General features: G+C 39.1%; 2 protein-coding genes across 4 annotated transcripts in view; one reads left to right on the top strand and one right to left on the bottom strand.

The window, feature by feature from the left end:
* The window catches only part of ECD (ecdysoneless cell cycle regulator), a 31,530-nt gene extending 30,592 nt beyond the window's left edge, over positions 1 to 938 (top strand). The window contains exon 14 of the mRNA XM_044239763.1: positions 289 to 938. Coding sequence (XP_044095698.1) covers positions 289 to 519 — 231 coding nt within the window. The 3' untranslated portion in view covers positions 520 to 938. The remainder of the gene's footprint in view (positions 1 to 288) is intronic.
* Positions 939 to 1,959: 1,021 nt separating this feature from the next.
* Positions 1,960 to 20,026, bottom strand: NUDT13 (nudix hydrolase 13). 3 transcript variants are annotated; one of them, XM_044239764.1, is made up of 9 exons: positions 19,940 to 20,026; positions 11,936 to 12,027; positions 9,076 to 9,215; positions 7,507 to 7,641; positions 6,629 to 6,735; positions 5,732 to 5,857; positions 5,452 to 5,563; positions 4,379 to 4,533; positions 1,960 to 3,043 (listed from the first exon to the last, which is right to left on the bottom strand). In XM_044239764.1, the coding sequence occupies exons 2-9, from the start codon at positions 12,016 to 12,018 to the stop codon at positions 2,849 to 2,851; spliced, it is 1,053 nt and encodes a 350-aa protein (XP_044095699.1). In that variant the 5' UTR covers positions 12,019 to 12,027; positions 19,940 to 20,026; the 3' UTR covers positions 1,960 to 2,848. The 3 variants fall into 3 exon arrangements, with proteins under 3 accessions (XP_044095699.1, XP_044095702.1, XP_044095701.1); XM_044239766.1 differs by lacking the exon at positions 5,452 to 5,563 and having other exon boundaries at positions 2,959 to 3,043; XM_044239767.1 differs by lacking the exons at positions 6,629 to 6,735; positions 7,507 to 7,641; positions 9,076 to 9,215; positions 11,936 to 12,027 and having other exon boundaries at positions 19,940 to 20,020.
* Positions 20,027 to 20,632: the final 606 nt, after the last annotated feature.

Raw genomic sequence — 20,632 nt, 5'->3', positions numbered from 1 at the left:
CCTTAGCCTTGGTTATCTCCCTTGGGCTATTTTAAAACAAGGAAGAAATCCAATTTATAGAAACTTTTCCTAGAAAGAAGTGTGTTAAAAATCTTTGGAACCAAATTCTAATATGTGTATTAAATTGTGAAGTTTATTAGACCTCATTTTTATTTTCTATTATTAAGGATAAGAAATTTCCTTTTTAATTTAGAATTCAGTTTTACATTGTTGCTTGGGTTTTATTGTAACTACCATCTAATCTAATGGCCTATTATCCCATGATGTTGTTTTCTCTCCATAAATAAGGAACCTCTATCCCAGACTACCAGTAATAATTCAGATGAGGAAGATTCTGGTGCAGGAGGATCTATTATGACACCAGTGGATGTAGACCTGAACCTGGTTTCAAATATACTGGAATCCTATAGTTCCCAAGCTGGACTGGCAGGACCTGCGTCGAACCTTTTACAAAGCATGGGCGTACAGCTGCCTGATAACACTGATCACAGGCCCACAAGTAAGCCGATGCAAGATTAGCCAGCACACCTAGCCTCTCTTTCTTTCTTCTTAAATAAATATTGAGTCTCAACTGTGCTCATGTCTAGTTTAGATGACTCATTTAGTTAAAATGTTTCTTTAATACAAGTTTCACAGGCTAACTTCTCTGTAAAACCCCAAATGTTGTCCACTCTGCATAAGTCTTTGTGATCTCAGCTGAGGTACATACAAGGTTTTGAAGTCAGTAGAAGAGAGAAAAATCAAGCCCCTGGATAGCCCAAGAGATGTATACAGTCTGTGTTTAGAACATTAAGTTTATCTTTATTGAGGATTAAAGGAAGAGAAAGGAGGGTCATAGGCAAAAATGAGAAATGAATGAGTTGCTTTTTTATTCGTTACCAGAAATGACCTTGAACCAGGTTCACTCCAGTGATAAATACATTTGTTCTAATATTTTACCTGTTTGTGCTCTCCTGCTTCATGGACTGAGTGGCCCTTTTTATCCTTAGCACCTTCATCACTCATTGCCACATGAATATTGTCCAGCCAGATAGGCCCTGTACCAAAGTTCCTTTTATTTATCTGTCATTTTCAGTACCCCAAGCCTGCCCTCTTTTGCCTCAACTTTCAGATATCCTTGGAGTTCTAAGAAGCAAAGCCCTCTTTCCACTCACTGCCAGGAAACAAAGTTCAATGTCATAGCTCTTCTATGAGCCTCTCTCATCTTTTCCAAAACAACACGTTAATCCAAAAGCAAACAGTTACTCCATGGTAAGTTTGAGAAACTCATAACCAGGAATCCTGCACACTCCCCTTTCTGTCAGTATTTTCAGATTGGGGATGTGTACACATGTGCTCACAAACATACCCCCAGAGACAGACAAGATTGGGAGATGTTTATACACATGGACCCTGAACTGTTTTCTTCTAACCGCAAGATATGAAGAAATCTCAGGACCTCTCTTTTGAGAGTGCTTTTCCCTTCTACATGCTGGTTCAGTTCAGGTCAGGGCAAGCTGCCAACCTAAGAGGACAATCAAGTCTCATCACATACTATCCCTCAACATTTCCTGATGAAGGCACTTTAAGTTCCCCAAAGCACTGATGATTTGCCGGCAATGGCAAAAGCAGTGACCTTTTGGGATCAAAGAGAAAGTCAGCACTTCATCTTGTCTAGTTCTAGAATCTCTTGCTTAGTCCTGTAGACTTTAATGTATGAATAATCTTGGGATCTCTGGCACTTTTGTCTTTTATCACAAATTAGTGCCTGAAATTGTCTGAAGATATAAATCTTTCCCACTCAGTCCTGCTTTCAAACAGACCTAACAGTATTTCCTCTGCCCATCACTTCAGTTGTTGGAACCTGGACTTCAGTATTTATCATACAAATAGATTCCTTTTCTCCCTCCTCACCCTCTGCCCCAGATTCTCACTTTCTACTATTTCCTCACTTCATAAGGCAAAAATGCACATCTGAACCAGGGTGTGGAAATTTATTTTATTTCCTCCAGATTAATTTTCCCCTATGACAAGGTATAGAATGACATATATGAATGATGAGCAATCCTAAATTTAATTTATCCCATAAAACAAGAAATGGTTCACCCTCACTAATCTCTTAGCTGAAGTTATAACACTTAACAGTATGCAAATGACAGTAACCATTTTATATTTAGGAAATAAGACATGGCAAAGTGATCATCTTTTCTTTGGGTCATAAGCTGTCCAAGTAATGGCAAAAGACTTAGTTATCTTAAGCCCCACTGGGATGCAGTTGCCTCAGCAAAACATCACTGCATCTGATTTATTACTGAGTACTCTGAGGAAGACCTTGGCTCCCACTTTCTTCATCCCTTCAGATGACTTAAAGAAATATGACTTTTATTTAAATACCATGTACACAGTAACTACCTGTACATGAGTTTTTAAATGTTATATTGTTCAATTTTTCCTAATTCTATGAGGATGAAAAGTAACTCAGTAGTGGGTTGAGATTTGCTGTATGTCTTCACTACTAAGTTAACATTAAAATTATACCAGGCACATTTTGGCAGTTAGTGTAAACCCAGCATTAATGAGATACATGCCGAAAGGTCTTTGCTTCCAAGACCTCAGCTGAAACGGATGCACAGGGGCCTACTTTCAAACTAATGCTTCAGACTTTCCTCTGATTTTGACATCAGTTTGGCATTTTGATTGCCTATGAATAAGAACTTCCTTAACACTGCTATTAGAGGCATCCTGGTCACCTCCCACTCTGTCTTAGTATGAAGTTGGAGATGGCCTTTGGTTACCTCCCCTTTTATCAACTGATCTCTCTTATGACCTTCCAGGATACTGAGAAGGGATCTAGGTGGCTCAGTCTGGGCTAAGCAGGCAAGGTAGAGCAGGACGGCTTTTCCACCCACTCCTTAATCAGTTGGTGGGCAATGGCTAACTTGGGGGGCAACCAGAATGTCCCGTCCTGTTGCTGAGTATATGGACTCTTTTTCCTCAGGGCTGTGGCCACCTCATCATGACTGAACCAGCCAGCTGCCTCTAGTTCTTTCAAGTTCACCTGGATCTAAAAGACATAAAGGAAAACAGAATGTAAGGTTAGGAGCTACAAAATTTAGAATACTCTCGCCAAAGGTGAGAAAATGTTCCCAGAACTAAGCAGGGCCTCGGATCTACAGGCTGGGAGATGATTAGTTTTAGATACTGCACAGAAGCAGAAGAGGCATAACTAAAAGGAGAGAGTTAAATATATTTTTTAAATAGTGTAAAAGAAAAAAAGTGCCTTTTAAAAGTCCCAGAAACACAAATACCAAAATAGAGTGGTTAATAGTGAGGTGTAATATATAAATAACTTTATTTTTTTTTAAAGATTTTATTTATTTATTTACAGAGATCACAAGTAGGCAGAGGCAGGCAGAGAGAGAGAGAGGAGGAAGCAGGCTCCCTGCCGAGCAGAGAGCCCGATGCGGGACTCGATCCCAGGACCCTGAGATCATGACCTGAGCCGAAGGCAGCGGCTTAACCCACTGAGCCACCCAGGCGCCCTATAAATAACTTTTGATTAACTTTCAATTTAAAGAAAAACATAAAATTACTCCTCTCTAAAGGATAAGGGATAATTAGGGACGCCTGGGTGGCTCAGTTGGTTGGACGACTGCCTCCGGCTCAGGGCGTGATCCTGGAGTCCCGGGATCAAGTCCCACATCAGGCTCCCAGCTCCATGGGGAGTCTGCTTTGCTCTCTGACCTTCTCCTCGCTCATGCTCTCTCTCACTGTCTCTCTCTCTCTCAAATAAATAAATAAAATCTTTAAAAAAAAAAAAGATAAGGGATAATTAATGATTATCAAAGGCACATTGTATCCACAGGAAGCTGAGACAGATGAGATATTATTAATTCTATGCAAACCAAAACACAATAGACTTTGGCAAGTAAGGACCATAATGCTGAGAGAAGGCTCTCTCAGGGATGCTGCAGAAGAGCAAGATGAGGTTGGGTGAGACAACATCTAAAATCCCTTTCACCCAGAAGTTCCTTTGATTTTGTATAACTGGTCCCCAACCTCCTAAGAGACTTGAACAATAAGACCAACCCTGAAATCAGTCATTTAATTTGATATATTTATTGTGTGCCTACTCTTTGTAAGATGCTCTGCTAAGTCCTGCTGAAAAATAAATTGTCACATAACTGAGATACATACAAAGAAGAATGGTAATTGTGTGGCTGCTCTGAATTTGCATGGAGATTGTTTCCTTTATAAGATTGCAAACTCCTTAAGGGAACAAATCCTACATTACACATCTTTGAATAAGGTAGACAATGCCGGACTAGACAGGTGCCTACTGGCCAACGTGGGTGAAGCAAAGGAAATACCACAGCATAAGGGAAGCATGAGAACTTACCTCTGTCTGCCCTGGTTTCACAGTTGCATGACAAGCAATCATGAGTGAGCTATTAGGAAAGGGCCAGTGCTGGGATGCAGAGTACTGCAGTCTTTCCACCTCCAATCCCACCTCTTCTGCAACTTCTCTCCGGACAGCCTCTTCCAGACTTTCACCTATAAGCACTCAGATTAATTCAGGACAGCCCTGCAGCGGGAAGGGTGATACAAATGCCCAACTGTGAAAGGAGCCCGAAACTGGCTCCAAAGTTTCAATGAATTATTCTTGGGGAGAGCCCTAAATCCCTGAGTCTCTACAACAACAGGACTCAAACTGGAGTTGGGTGCTGAACTACAATACTTATACTAGTTACTTACTTACTTAGACTGCAAAATAAGAGTGACAATTAGAGAGGCTACCACTGACCTCAGCTTTAACAAAATTCTAACGCCATGTTTCACCTTTTACAAATTTTACCCCAGTAGACTGAGGAAAAAAAAAAACTATAAATATCTATTGAATTCTGATAAATAAGGTGCATGCTGAAATATTTAGGGAGAAGTGTACTAATGTCTGCCAACTATGAATCAAAAGAATACAATAGATTGAGGGATGGATAGATATGTGATAAAGTAAATGAAGAAAACAAGTGTAGGATCTAGGTGGTAAGTATATGGGAGAGTAACTGTATAATTCTTTCAGGTATGCCATATGTTTGAAAACTTGTCTCATACTGGACAGTTACAATGCCAGAAGGCAGTTTTTTGACTTGTCAGGGAACAGTGTGCTTGAGACTCCAGAACAGCAGCAACAAGATAAAGAAATACCTACTATTGGGCGCCTGGGTGGCTCAGTGGGTTAAGCCGCTGCCTTCGGCTCAGGTCATGATCTCAGGGTCCTGGGATCGAGTCCCGCATCGGGTTCTCTGCTCAGCAGGGAGCCTGCTTCCTCCTCTCTCTCTCTGCCTGCCTCTCTGCCTACTTGTGATCTCTCTCTATCAAATTAATAAATAAAATCTTAAAAAAAAAAAAAAAACCTACTATTGTTAAGCCTTCGTGTCCTCCAGTCATCTGCACATGCCCTAAACTTCTTACCTATGTCACAAAAACCTGCCAAAGCAGAATACATTCCCTTGGGAAAGGAACTCTGGCGAGCAAGCAGGCATCGAGTCCCATCTGACACTAGAGTGATCACCACAGGAGCCATCTAGGAAAAGGGAATGGAAACTTAGACACGACATTAGGGTTTTGGGCCTGTTAATGGGATGAAGGAATGGATAACTAAGGAAAGCCTTTTAACTGTATAGGCTTATATCCCTAGGACAAGCTAGCACACAGTCTTCTTGGATTACAGCCCTTTTAAAGTAGTGCTTACTTGTGGATAATAGATGATCTTATTGGAAGGGCACACACGCTTGCTGCCAGCCATATTCTTCTTGGTGGGCTGCCCACTTCTGCTACAGAACTGATGAGCATCATGCCAACGGAGAAGAGCCTGAGCCTAGGAATACAAAGATAGGCTGATTTCATTTGGAGAGAATGTGAAGCTTATCTGTAATAGGGCTGGGCCTAGTATTTAGAGCAATTCAAAGGGAAGTGCCAATCCCTTTCCAGCTCACCTACTTTAAATGGGTATCACCTGTTTGAACTTTTAAAAAAAGGAAACTATCTGGACATACTCCTCTAGCATCTGAAATATGAATAAGAGAAAGTATGATTCATCTAAAATACATATAATATATAAACTATTATAAATGAATGCACCATGTGCTTAGGACCCAACTTAAAAATAAGATATTTTCAATATTTCCAGTGTAATGCCCCATCGGGTACTCCTCCCCAATAAAGGTGGGATTTTTTTGCAAATAAAAATGCTTAGAGATGTCTTTTTAAGTTAAATGAACAACCAAAAGCACTTTAACAAGTGAAGTCTAAAGCTGTGAGGTTAAGTCCTTAAAGCAATACAAAGTAATTTCTCATAGGAATAACATAATGATGTATGTTATGCTATGGGTCACTAAAAATATCATGAGGCTGATAGATCTGCATGTCCTTGGGAGAACATAGTCCTGTGAAAAAATAAGGGCAAAAGAAAGGAGAATAAGCAATCTCCCTATAGCACATTGTCCTCTGCCAAGGTTTATAGGAAGGACTGTGATCTACCTGCTCAAGAGGAAACCAGATGTCATTCTAGCCTTTGCATACATGCATGTATTCACCCATAAACACTGCTTTACTAAATTCCCTATAGAACTAAGAAGTCAGAATCTACCATGGTCAGCAAGGAGGCATCCTTTGTATTCAGCTGAAAGAGAGCCTTCGTCAGCTCAGTGAAAGAGCCCTTGAGCTCTGTCTCCATTTCTGGTTTCTGTATGGCAGCTAGAAAATGAGAACAGGATGAAATGAAACAAACACTGAACTTTGCTTTGGGGCCCCCCTCAAGTGTTTCCCAAACTCACCTAATAATACTCAACTAGGGAAAACAAAAAATATACAGGTTCTCAAGCCCCAGCCTGGGGATTCTGAACAGCAGGTGAGTGAGGCCCAGAAATCTTTATTTTTTAGTAAGCACTGGGTGATTTCTTATATTCAGGCAAATCTGAGAAACATCAGAGCATAGTATTTCTCAAGATCCTCTTCAGAGTAATAAGAATATTTGCACTAACCACACACTATCCCTGGAAAAGAGGTAAAATGGCACCTCTAAGCTCCTATCTGCACTACATAACAGCATCATTACATTTACAACTAGACCCAGGAGAGAAGGAAAGCCTAGTTGGAACCATGAACCTTATACCAAACTGGTTCCCAAAGGCAGTTCTGAAGACCCTGAGCATGGTAACATGTTTATTCACCTGAGATAAGAATGATGTCATGAAAGAGTTAAGAAATACAAAATGTATAAAGGTACAGAGAATAAAATAATAAACATCTGTGTACTACTACCTAGCTTAGAAAATATTAAAATGTTCTTTATCTTATAAATGATGACAGTAGATGGGTAGTATTTTTTTATATCCTAAATTTTTAAAAAAATCAAGGTTGATAATCTTTGATATTCACAAAATTTTCTTTTAAGTTTTACTATTACATGAGATCCCAAAGTCTGAGCACCACTGGGAAGTACTCATTAGAAATAATGTTCTATACCATTTTGGGAAGAGGAGCTGGTCAGACCTAGATCCAGAGCAAACCATGCTTCATGCTGGTCAGAGCATCCAATCAGCACAGAGTCTTCTATTCTTTGTGTGTCCTGTCCAAACTTTGCCAGGAGCCTTTCCAACTCTTAAGAAGCAAAAGGAGAAGGGAAGAAAACAGAGGTTTTCACTAAATCACCACAGCCATATTAACCTTCTAGGAAATCATCCACTTCAGCTTGAATAGGTATACCTGCTTCTAGCCACTGTCCTGCAGCTAATTAGCTATGTAATCTTGGCCTAATCACTTAGTCTCTCTAGACCTCCATCTTCCCATCAGCAACCTAAAGTGTTTAGACTAAAAGAATTCTTTTTTTTTTTTTTAAGATTTTTATTTATTTATTTGACAGACAGAGATCACAAGCAGGCAGAGAGGCAGGCAGAGAGAGGAGGAAGCAGGCTCCCTGCTGAGCAGAGAGCCCGATGTGGGACTTGATCCCAGGACCCTGAGATCGTGACCTGAGCCGAAGGCAGCGGCTTAACCCACTGAGCCACCCAGGCACCCTAGACTAAAAGAATTCTTGCTGTGTACCACTGTTATCTATGATTGTATCATGAAAGGAGGATATCCCCTAGTTCAAAAGATACATGATAAGCTAATGTATTACGGTGCTGAAAAAAAGTGTCATGCTTAAAATGCTAGAGACCAAATCAGTTCCATATAATTTAGATTACCCTGCATGTGTGGCCTAGGGTAGACTATTCATCCAAGATCCCAGTCTGTGTAAGACAAGTGCTGTGTAGGGAGAAAATATGTCCTCTTGTGCATGAAGGGCATATTTATTTGTTCATAATACAACATATCATTGCTTTCTGTTGGCATCCTGATACACTACTGCACTGCTAGAAACTACCTATCCAAGTATTCAACATCTGGCCCATGGAAGAAATTCACTGGCTTTGTATTTAGAAGTCAGTCGGTGTATAGTGACATCATATAATACTGAATGTTAGTACCTTGAATGCTAAATCCCAGTGCCTTATCTTTATTTACATACACTAAAAGAGTTCCCAAGTTCTCAAATTAATTTTAAGTCACTTTTACTTTTGATCCTTCTAAAAGAAATGAAGTTATGATGTAAATCTTAAATAGTAGAACAGTATGCAGTTCCATGGAGGCTAAAAATCACTGGTTTAAGCAGGGCTGGGCAAATATTTTAGGTTTTGTGAGCCACGTGGCTCTCTGTCACAACCACTCTGTTCTGCCACTGTAGTTGGAAAACAGCCATAGACAATATGTAAATGAATGAGCAAGGCTGTGTTCCAATACTTACAAAACCAGCAGTGGGTTCCAATTTGGACAGCAGATTCACTGACCCCTAGTTGAAGCCAATAGTGGTTCATACCGTCACTAAATAATATATGGGCAACTCAGGTTTATACACTAAATAATTAATTGGTAGAAGTAACTTGAAAAATCTGGACTCTAAAATGGAAGGAGCCTTCTCAGGGGTTTGATATGGATGAAATTCTGCTTAATGGCCACAGGCTGGTCTACTCTATTGGTCCTCTTTGGGCTTACCTAGTAGGCTATGCCGGGGAGCCTGGTATTGGTGTCCAGATTTCTGAAGCAAAGGAGCCAGGCTATGAAAGAGGTAAAATGCTCCTGTCTGCTGGGCTTTTTTACATGCATCATCATCTTCCTTCAGCTCAAATAAATACCTGTATTTTGGAAATAAAGCATTATTAAACTACACTTAGTTACTTGTATAGCATTCATCTTTCAGAATTCGGTTCTTGCATCCCTCTCCTATCAGTTATTTCCTTTTATTTATATCCTAAATTGCTCTTTCCCCTGAAAGACTATGATCTCCTTAAGGGCAGGGTCAGCCTTAGTTCTTTATCTCCAGTAATTAGATATCAAATGGCTCCGTTCAATAAATATTTATTGAATTGAATTTCAAGAGTAATAAATATTTACTGAATTGAACCTCAGGGTACTTTGCCAATATTACGCTGTGAGGCAAGAATTTATATGCAGTGAAGTGAAAGGAAAACAAGTACAGTGATAAAACATAAACCACAGAATACCTAGGGATGAGTGCAGACTTTATTATTATAGATGGAAGAGCCAACACCATACTTTCAGTTAACTCTCTTTCAATCTAGGGATGATAAAGAGCAGACGTTATCTTCAGTGCATTCCTGCTTCCAACACCTAGTCCCCCAGGTGGACACCATTAGCTCCTTATCTCTATCAAAGAGACCACTGGTGGGAAAATGAAGCCTATACTTGACCTACACTTATTTAATAAGTGTAATATCTTCAATGGCCAAAATACAAATGTAGAAAAGATAACATCCTATCATTAGCTTCTCTAGAAGAAATAGTACTGGTTCCAGATCTAAGCTTTTCAAGCACCTTCATTAAAGATTACCTAAGTTTATCCCTTCAAGAACCTTGAAAATCAGGTCAGGGTCCACATGATTCGGGGGTACTATAATAAAGATTCTCCTTCTGGACCCTTAGGAATAACCATTTTTGCCAATTAAAAGCCCCAAACAAACTCAGATTTATGGCAGATTTTGTCACTGAAGTAGGTAATGCAGTTTATAGATATTTCCTGTAGGATCTGCGAGATTTCATAACACTAACAGAGTTAGCTCAACATAAAACTACAAAGGAAAATGATAAATGTGTCCCAGCGACATGTTTAGGAACCTATTTTTGACTGTATGATAAAAGGGGTTACAATGAGCTCTTTATAAACACAAGACCAAAGAAACCTGAGATTTTAATACTCAATGGTATTTTTAAACTTATTATAAGAGACTGTCACTTCCTGGGGCAAAGACTTAATGCATGTCAAAGGAGAGACTTGTGCCACTCAGAAGTTACCAAATATAAACAATAGAACAAACAAAGCTGCCTTCCTAAAAGAACAGTAAGAGTTATACAACCTGTGCTTTACCCTAATGACTCTAAAAAGCAAAGCACCTACAAAAACACTCAGGTTAAGGTCTTAAATCTGGGGCCTCACTGGAACTGGAACTGAGATCCCAAAAGTTCCTTACATTTTCCTTCTTGATCAGGAACACTAATTTTAAAAATTCCTTTTCCCCCTTTAGTTATAATAGTATGGAAACAACACTAAGATTATTGGACAAAAGCTTATTTTCCTATTTATAAAAATCAAAAGTCATCCCATTAAAATCAGAAAATACATTAGCAATTTGTTCAAAAAAGGGAAATCATCAAGAATCTCACCATTCAGAGATGATCACTGTTTACACCTGGGAATTCTTTAAACAATTTGTGTGTACCTGCACATAGATAGGTATATTCAGGATCATACCTACTTGTAGCCTTTTTTCTTTAACATTCTTTTCATGCCATGTTCTTTATTGATAGGATTTCATTCTCATGATTTTTTTACTCATTTTAAAATCACTTTAATACAGTCAGTTTTAGACCATTCAATAATTATACAGTAATTCAGTTATTGTTCTCGGAGTCTCAGCCTGGGAACAGCAAATAACCTACAATAATATAAGTACCACAATTTCCTTTTCTCACTTTTGATCATGTATCGTTGTGTGCTTATGTGCCTTTAAATTCTGGACTGGGCACTCATGTTTGGCAGAGCTTTTCCAGTAGGAGGCCATGGTTATGAGCGCATTTCTTCAGAGGAGTTTTACCTTTGCTTCTGCAAGGTGCCTAGCGGTCTTCGAAGTCTACAACTACTACTTACATTCTTTTCTTAGGTTGGGGTTTGGGGGGCATAACACAGATGGTGCAAATTTAAACCCCCCAAACCATGAGAATAGCTGGTGATTTCAAATTCACAGATTTCAAATTTCCCAGGCTGTGACAAAGAAGTCCTTTACCATCTTCCTGTACTGGAGTAGGGTTTTTGGTTTTGGTTTTTCTCCTAGTCTACCTTTAACTGGTAGTTTAGTTCTTTCTTAGAGGGTGAGAGGTGAAGTAATTAGAATTATCTACCTTATTTTCAGGAAACTTCATGAACTATTACTATTCAGTATAGTTTTTAATTCTATCATAGGGGTGTACCGTCATTTAATTAATTTCTCCCTTCTTGGCCATTCATCCATTCGGCAGTCCTTTAGTGCCTACTATGCACCTGGTATTGTTTTATACATGGGTACCAGAGGGGTACCCATATGCAGAGGGGTACCAGAGTGGGAAAGACAAAGTTCTTATCTTAATAGAACTTAATATTTAAATATGTCAGATATTTTAGTTATTACTGGAAATTTAGTTTAGAATGTTTCCAATTATAAATAATTTGTAATGATTGTCCTTATATGTAAATCTTAATTATGTATCCTTCATCCTCAATATAGGATTTTGAGATATTTATATTTTATAATTTAATGGGCCAAAAAGAGAATAATCAGAGCTCAGGTTGGTCACAACTCACCGGGTCTTAGCGACATAAGTTGACAGCAGCCTAAAATACCAAAAAGATTTTCTCCTGCAAGCAATTCCACAATACAGGGACATTGTCAGGTCCTTAGAGAAAAGAGAAGTTAAAAGGAAAAAAAAGTCATAGTATGCAATTAAAGTAATGAATCACCAAGATGGTTATACTTTCAGCTAGGATAGGATTACTTTTTAATATTGAGGAAAGAAACTGAATAGGAGTCAGGAGATCTGGCTTCTAAATTGCATTTGTTCCACTAACTAGCTATGGGATTTCAACTTTTCAGTACCCCTTTTCTAATCTACAAAATTGCAACCTGGGGGCGCCTTGGGGGCTCAGTGGGATAAAGCCTCTGCCTTCGGCTCAGGTCATGATCTCAGGTCCTGGGATGGAGCCCCGCATCAGGCTCTCTGCTCGGCAGGGAGCGTGCTTCCTCCTCTCTCTCTGCCTGCCTCTCTGCCTACTTTGTGATTTGTTTCTGCCAAAGAAATAAATAAAATCTTTAAAAAAAAATTGCAACCTGTTCCACCTACCTAATAGGTTGAGACTCTGCTATCTACAAAAAATACATTCTTCCTCCTAAGAATTATTGCTAAAAGGTAGCTGCTAAGCCACAATTTACATATCTCTCCTTATATCTAAGCAATGCCAAAAGTAGGTCTTAACAATGCAATGTGAGTGTAAGTGATGTATATCTTTTCTAGGATGAAGCAGTTAAGAAGTGGGTATGCCTAGAGGCTCCCAGGTGGCGCAGTCAGTTGAGCATCAAACTCTTTGTTTCATCTCAGGTCCTGATCTCAGGGTGGTGAGATCAAGCCCCATACCGGGCTCTGTCTTCAACTGGAGTCTTCTTGAGATTCTCTCCCTCTCTCTCTGCCCTTCCCCCCACCTTGGTGTGTGTGCACACTCTCTAAAGTAAATAAATCTTTAAGTAAAAAATTTAAAAATAATAATAATAAAAGAAGTGGGTATGCCATCATCCCCTTTCCTCCTCCTGCTTGTAAGACTCTGGAATGGCAGAACCATTAGATGGAGAAACCTGGATCCTTGAATCACAACATGGAGAAAAGCCACCTTCCAACTAAAGTACTCACACACACACACTTTGGACGATTTATCAGTGAGAAATAAACTTCGGTCATATTAAACAAGTGAACTTTTGAAGTTTGTTATAGCAGCTAGCATTACTCTATCTAAGACCAGGTAAGACTGGGAATGTCTCCAAGTAACTGAAGTAAGTTTCTCAGAATATATGAAAGCCAAAGTCCCACTGAGAATGAAGTAAGAGGAATCCTTTGGCAAGAAAAATATAAAAATCATGGCCATTAAGAAAATATTTCAGGGCGCCTGGGTGGCTCAGTGGGTTAAGCCGCTGCCTTCGGCTCGGGTCATGATCTCAGGGTCCTGGGATCAAGGCCCGCATCAGGCTCTCTGCTCAGCAGGGAGCCTGCTTCCTCCTCTCTCTCTGCCTGCCTCTCTGCCTGCTTGTGATCTCTCTCTGTCAAATAAATAAATAAAATTTAAAAAAAAAAAGAAAAGAAAATATTTCAAAAGGCAGCCATGCAAATCTACATGAATCTAAGATATTTTCTATTTTGTGTGTCTCATTGTGAGAGAAAAAAAATTCTGTATCTTGTGAATCCATTCTGTAGAAGGTGACTCCTATTATTTTTTTTAAAAGATTGTATTTATTTATTTGTCATAGAGAGATCACAAGTAGGCAGAGAGAGGGGGATGCAGGCTCCCTGCTGAGCAGAGAGCCTGATGCGGGGCTCAATCCCAGGACCCCGAGATCATGACCCGAGCCAAAGGCAGAGGCTTAATCCACTGAGCCATCCAGGCACCCCAAGATGATTCCTTTTAAATTGTTTATCAATAACTATTTTATTCCCCGATTGGCAATAAATTCAAGAAGTTCCACTGAAATGAGAAAATCAGTACAAATAACCAGCCACCCTTTTAACTGTACCCAAGGGAGGAAGCTTTGACACTAAACAAATTACTGAGGAACATCTAAAGTTTAGGCTTACTTCTTGGTTGCATAATTATGAATCACTGATGACTAATCCTTGGACAGTTTTGGCTACAATCAGTGTCCTAGCCAAGGGTAAAATATATTTAGCAAACAACATTCAACAAAAAGTATTTATTGAAAACTGACTTTATGCAAGGTCCTTTAAGGAACACAGAAATGTACTGGATGAAAAACCTGTTATCAAGGGTCTTTAGTAGGAGAGAGAAGACAAACAGCTTTCCCAGAAGGCAACATGTGATATGTGGGTTAAAAACCATTTTAGAAGAGTATTAAAAAGCATAATTCCTAGTTTAATAACCTAAAGGCTTGTGTGATATACTGGAAGAAATACATTTACATTTCTTGTACATAGATATGTCCTACATATATGTCTCATGTACAAACTCTGAGAATGTAAACTGATACAGTATTTTGGGGGAGGGGCAAATTGGGAATATGTATGTACATGGTAAATAAACATCGTTTCACCTAGCAATTCCACTTCTATGAAATTATCTTGTGAAGAAAAGGATAGGTATAGGAACATTAACAAGAAGTATGATGAAGGGGAATAATATACAGCTCTTAAAAATAAATAGAAGAGGGGTGCCTGGGTGGCTCAGTCAGTTAAGCATCTGACTCTTGGTTTTGGCTCAGGTCATGGTCTCAGAGTCCTGGGATCAAGCCACACATCAGCAAGGAGTCTGCTTGGGATTTTCTCGTTCCCTCTCCCTCTGCCCCTCTCCCCTACTCTCTCTCTCTCAAATAAGTAAAATCTTTAAAATAAATAAATACAAGATAACAGTGGAAACATTCATATACAGTAACAGGGAAAGATATTCACAATATATGTTTAAGTAAGAAAAGCAAGTAATATTTGGTTTACTACCATATAATTAATTTATAAAGGAAAGGACATAGGGGTGCCTGAGTGGCTTTGTTGGTTAAGCAATCAACTCTTGATTTTGGCTCAGGTCATGATCTGAGGGTTGCGGGATTGAGCCCTGTGTTGGTCTCTGTACTGGGCATGCAGTCTGCTTAAGATTCTCTCTCTCCCTCTCCCTCTGTCCCTGCCTGGCCCTACTTCTCTCCTTCTCTAAAAAAAAAAAAAATGGGAGAAGATATTTGCAAACGACATATCAGATAAAGGACTAGTGTACAAAATCTATAAAGAACTTAACAAACTCAACACCCAAAGAACAAATAATCCAATCAAGAAATGGGCAGAGGACATGAACAGATGTTTCTGCCAAGAAGACATCCAGATGGCCAACAGACACATGAAAAAGTGCTCCATATCACTCGGCATCAGGGAAATACAAATCAAAACCACAATGAGATATCACCTCACACCAGTCAGAATGGCTAAAATCAACAAGTCAGGAAATGACAGATGCTGGCGAGGATGCGGAGAAAGGGGAACCCTCCTACACTGTTGGTGGGAATGCAAGCTGGTGCAACCACTCTGGAAAACAGCATGGAGATTCCTCAAAATGTTGAAAATAGAACTGCCCTATGACCCAGCAATTGCACTACTGGGAATTTACCCTAAAGATACAAACGTAGTGATCCAAAGGGGCACGTGCACCCGAATGTTTATAGCAGCAATGTCCACAACAGCCAAACTATGGAAAGAACCTAGATGTCCATCAACAGATGAATGGATCAAGAAGATGTGGTATATATACACAATGGAATACTATGCAGCCATCAAAAGAAACGAAATCTTGCCATTTGCGACAACATGGATGGAACTAGAGCGTATCATGCTTAGCGAAATAAGTCAAGCGGAGAAAGACAACTATCATATGATCTCCCTGATATGAGGGAGTGGTGGTGCAACATGGGGGCTTAAGTGGGTAGGAGAAGAATCCATGAAACAAGATGGGATAGGGAGGGAGACAAACCATAAGTGACTCTTAATCTCACGAAACAAACTGTGGGTTGCTGGGGGGAGGGGGGTTGGGAGAAGGGGGGAAGGTTATGGACATTGGGGAGGGTATGTGCTTTTGGGTAAATTGGAAGGGGAGATGAACCATGAGAGACTATGGACTCTGAAAAACAATCTGAGGGGTTTGAAGTGCCGGGGGGTGTGGGAGGTTGGGGTACCAGGTGGTGGGTATTATAGAGGGCACAGCTTGCATGGAGCACTGGGTGTGGTGAAAAAATAATGAATTCTGTTTTTCTGAAAATAAATAAATTGGAAAAAAAATGAAAAAAAAAAAAAGGAAAAACAAAAGGACATATACATATCAGTAAACATAAATATATATTTATTTCTATTTTTAAAGTGACTAGAAGTACACATACTAAATCGTTAACAGGATTACCTCATCACAGTCCCAGGGAGCCAAAAGTAATTCTTTTTGTTAGTTCCTTGAATCCTGAGAGCCAAGAGCTATTTGGTTGCACTATTAACTACTATGTGGCCCACTGTCCTTGGCTGCCTGATGTTTTGTCTAGTTTGTTACTAAATTAACCTTAGCCAGTTGTGGATTATCATGGCCTGCTGACTCATGGGATGGTGGTCACAGCTTGTAAAAAACAAAGTGAAGTTCTTAATGTAACTTAGAAAAAACATTAACAATCAAGAGGAAAACCAGACTTATTTCAATTGAGAATTGTACCTTCATTGGTACAATCATAAACCTAGTAGATAAAAATTAAGTCTAGAGGTGCCTGGGTGGCTCAGTGGGTTAAAGCCTCTGCCTTTGGTTTAGGTCATGATCCCAGGGTCCTAGGATTGAGCCCTGCATCAGGCTCTCTGTTCAGCAGGGAGCCTGCTTCTCTTCAAATCTCTCAGCCTGCCTCTCTGCCTACTTGTGATCTCTCTCTGTCAAATAAATAAATAAAATCTTTAAAAAAAATCAAGTCAAATTCCTTTTCTAAATGGTCCCTTGTATATCTTTATACACATCTTATATAAAAACTATAGAGCTTATTGAAAAGTCAAAGAGGAGAAAGTGATTTTCTTAAAAATCAGCTTTAACTGTTAAGTTTCTCTTTGAAATATATAATTTGAATTATAAAATTAACATAATTACATTATAGGACATCTAGAAGACAGAATTGTGAGGGTGTCCATAATATGACCACATAAATATAACATATATTTTCTAATCTTTTTTATATGTACAACTTTTTTTTTTAAGATTTTATCCATTTATTTGACAAAGATCATAAATAGGCAGAGAGGCTGGCTGAGAGAGAGAGGGAGGGAAGCAGGCTCCCCGCTGAGCAGAGAGCCTGATGTGGGGCTCAATCCCAGGACCCTGAGATCATGACCTGAGCCGAAAAAGGCAGCTTTAACCCACTGAGCCACCCAAGTGCCCCCTTACATGTACAACTTCTACATATTTGTAATTAGAGGACACATTTTTATCAACTTGCTTTCACGAAACACATCACAAACAGTTTTCTATGTTTTTGTATAAGCTATATAATATTTTTAGCTGCAAAATAATACATTCAGGTAGACTCATCCTTATTTGGCTAAACATTCCCCTGATTTTAGACATTTAGGTTGCTCTGATTTTAAATTACCAGAAATAAGATACCACTAAATACCTATGTGCTGATATTTTCAGGCTACTTCTTTTAAGTTTCCCAAAGTAGAATTACTGGGACAAAATTTAGTTTAAAATCATATGGCTCTTTCTACACATTGCTGCATTTACAAGATTCGGTAGTGTTTGGCTTTAAAAAAAAAAAAAAAAAAACCCTTCATTTTATATTTTTGTAATAACTACCGAGATTAAAAGTGTTTTAAGAGGGCGCCTGGGTGGCTCAGTGGGTTAAGCCACTGCCTTCGGCTCAGGTCATGATCTCGGGGTCCTGGGATCGAGTCCTGCATCAGGCTCTCTGCTCAGCAGGGAGCCTGCTTCCTCTTCTCTCTCTGCCTACTTGTAATCTCTCTCTGTCAAATAAATAAATAAAATCTTTAAAAAAAAAAAGTGTTTTAAGATTTAATAGTTCTGGTTTCCCTTTTGCAAACTGTTTGATGTCCTGTGCTCATTTATTTACTATGGTTTTGACCATTCTAGGTTTTTAGAATATTATAGTACATTTCCAGCATTTTCCATAACATGATCACAGAAACACAGTACAGGAACCAACTGGTATATGTGTTGCATTTCTTTGTGTACCTCAGTCCAAAAAAAAAAAAAGAAAAGAAAAAAGAGGTCTTTTAACAATGAGGATATGTGAACCGACTTGTAGAATGAAAATATAATTTCTTAAAACTCCACGTTATTTAGAAATTCAATGCAGGGAAAATGTGTTACTTTTTTCTAAATGGTTTGTGATTTTTTACTCTTCTGGAGGTCTTCAGTGTGATGTTTTATTTAAAGTGTACTGGCTCAAGGGCTCACTTTTAGTAAACTTGCTGGAAAACAACTGGTAAACCTGCCATGATCCTCAAATTCACATTACAAACAGAACTGTTTTTGTTTGAATTGGCAACTATTATGGTATTTTATTCCTGATGGCATGCTGGGGATAAAAGTTCACTATTCATGAAATAAGTTTTGGAAGAAAATACTAGCACTGTTATTTTACATTAGATGACAAGCTCAGGCTTGCCTTCTGTTTTACAGTCTGTGCATATCTCCAAACTGAGGAAGGAACAGGGAAGTAAGCACTGAAGAGACTCTGGACTTTTATTCTCCCACTGACTGAATTTGTGATCTGGAGCTGTCACCTAACTCCTTGGAGCTTCCTTTCTGTCTCACTTCTCATAGGGGAGGGAAGGAGAGAAAATGGATCTGAAGTGTATTACAACCATGTCAGGTTTCTACCTTATTTTCAGATCTGTTGGACTGTAAAATCCTTAAAGGGTAGTATCTTCCCCTTTCTATAGCACCCAGCACTGATTCTATCACAATGTAAAACATAATATAGATAGATGGGTGAATGAATGAATGAACAAATTTATCCCATTTTACAAGTGAGGAAGATAAAGCTTTAACTAATCTGAAATCACAGTTTAGACAGTAGCAGTTTCAAGCCCAGGGCTATCTGGCTCCAAAACTCATGTTTTGATGAGAAATACATGGGAAAGCATTTTTCAACATTCATTTATGATTTATGTCTTTAAAAGTACAAGGACGGGGCACCTGGGTGGCTCAGTGGGTTAAAGCCTCTGCCTTCAGCTCAGGTCATGATCCCAGTGTCCTGGAATCGCGCCCCACATCGGGCTCTTTGCTCGCCAGGGAAACTGTTTCCGCCTCTCTCTGCCTACCTCTCTGCCTACCTGTGATCTCTGTCAAATAAATAAATAAAAATCTTAAAAAAAAAAAAAAAAGTACAAGGACTGATAAAGATGAAAGATAATATTGTTTTTACCAAAAATTATTTGATGAAGAGGCAAGGCTGTTAAGATTAACAATATCTCTCACACCTCTGTAATACATAATTCCTACATTTTTTATCCTGTTCATTTTAAGAAGAAAGATTACTTTGTAAAGTACTACAGCATGAAGAAAGGGTCCATCTCAAATCTCTGTGGTTATTCTACCAAGAAGTTTGGTAGAGTTTGAGAGAGCCCTTTTCAGTCAGTCTATTCATTACTGTGGACCTCAGTGGAATGAGGAAATATGCAAAACTGAGGAGCCAAAGGACACAGATTTCAAGGTCTCCTTAAGTAGCTTTATGGTTTGCTTTCTAAAAAGTTTCCTCCCTTAATTAAAAAATAATGCAGGCACAAGGCAAAAAGGTAAGCAAGTTCCGTTTTTAAATGACTCTCCAAGAAAGTACCAGAAAAATACTAGCTTTAGTTAGAATATTAGCTTTAGTTTTAGTTAAAAGGATAGTTCTATAAGTTACGATGCAAAACTGGCCATTCCCTGGTTCCTGCAATAAGGAAAAGACTAAGCTAAAAATCACAAAATGCTGTGACCAAGAGCTTTTTTTCAAGTTTTGATTATGCCTTCCCATAAAATCCCTCCTTTGCTTAGAACCTCAACAGTTTTCTGTTCCGCTGTACTCACTCTGAATTTGGGGGAGGGTGCCTTCCTAGGCCTCAGGAATCAGCAGAAACCAGGGAACTAGCAAGGCTCCTGGGAAGCAGGGCTTTCCCGCCCTAGGGGCCTGTGCCACACTTCCCAGAACACCCTATTGATGCACTCTGGGAAATGTAGTTCTGTTTTCATGCTAGCTGTTAAGTCTTCCAAGGTTAACCATGGTTGTAAGCGTTCTTTTGCCACACTTCCCAGAATTCACCTAGAGATGCACCCTGGGAATTGTAGTTTAATCCAGAGGCATGTTAAAATCCACTACAACAGCAAAGTTAACAGTGAGTGTCAAAAGCAAGATCTAAGATCTTCTAAATCCATTACCAGAAAATCTACCAACCTTGTCTTTGGAGAAGCAGTAAATTCACTTTTTAATAACAAAAAGATAGTCATTAAACCCATCCTAGTACACAAAAGGCATATTTTGCGGGGAAGGAAAGGAGTATTGGGGCAGGAACTAAGCTAACTTTCAAACTTTCTGTCTCTGCCCACTTTAGAACTAGTTCTAACATTTCATGAAATCTGCCAATTGTAAAGGACATGACTGTGTCTAAAGGCGTGTGAGCTTATGTCAGAATGCATCCCTTGATCAACCAGGGCAGGATTCCATAGCACTGAAAGCAGTCTAGCAAAACTACTTTGGTTCTGCTCTTTTCTTGCTTTAAAGTT

This window comes from Neovison vison, chromosome 2 (genome assembly GCF_020171115.1).
Source record: "Neovison vison isolate M4711 chromosome 2, ASM_NN_V1, whole genome shotgun sequence".
Classification (NCBI taxonomy): Eukaryota; Metazoa; Chordata; class Mammalia; order Carnivora; family Mustelidae; genus Neogale; species Neogale vison.
The sequence above is the reverse complement of the archived record's forward strand: the minus strand, read 5'-3'. Positions and strand labels throughout refer to the sequence as shown.

What these genes read in the sequence shown, in the direction of transcription:
- NUDT13 (XM_044239764.1), bottom strand. Translation starts at nt 12,018, where the DNA reads ATGTCCCTGTATTGTGGAATTGCTTGCAGGAGAAAATCTTTTTGGTAT. An exon ending in TCCCCGGCATAGCCTACTAG is followed by an intron (nt 7,642 to 9,075) that starts GTAAGCCCAAAG and finishes TTGCTTCTTAAG; the next exon opens with AGTTGGAAAGGCTCCTGGCA. An exon ending in GGCAGGTTTTTGTGACATAG is followed by an intron (nt 4,534 to 5,451) that starts GTAAGAAGTTTA and finishes GAGTGCTTATAG; the next exon opens with GTGAAAGTCTGGAAGAGGCT.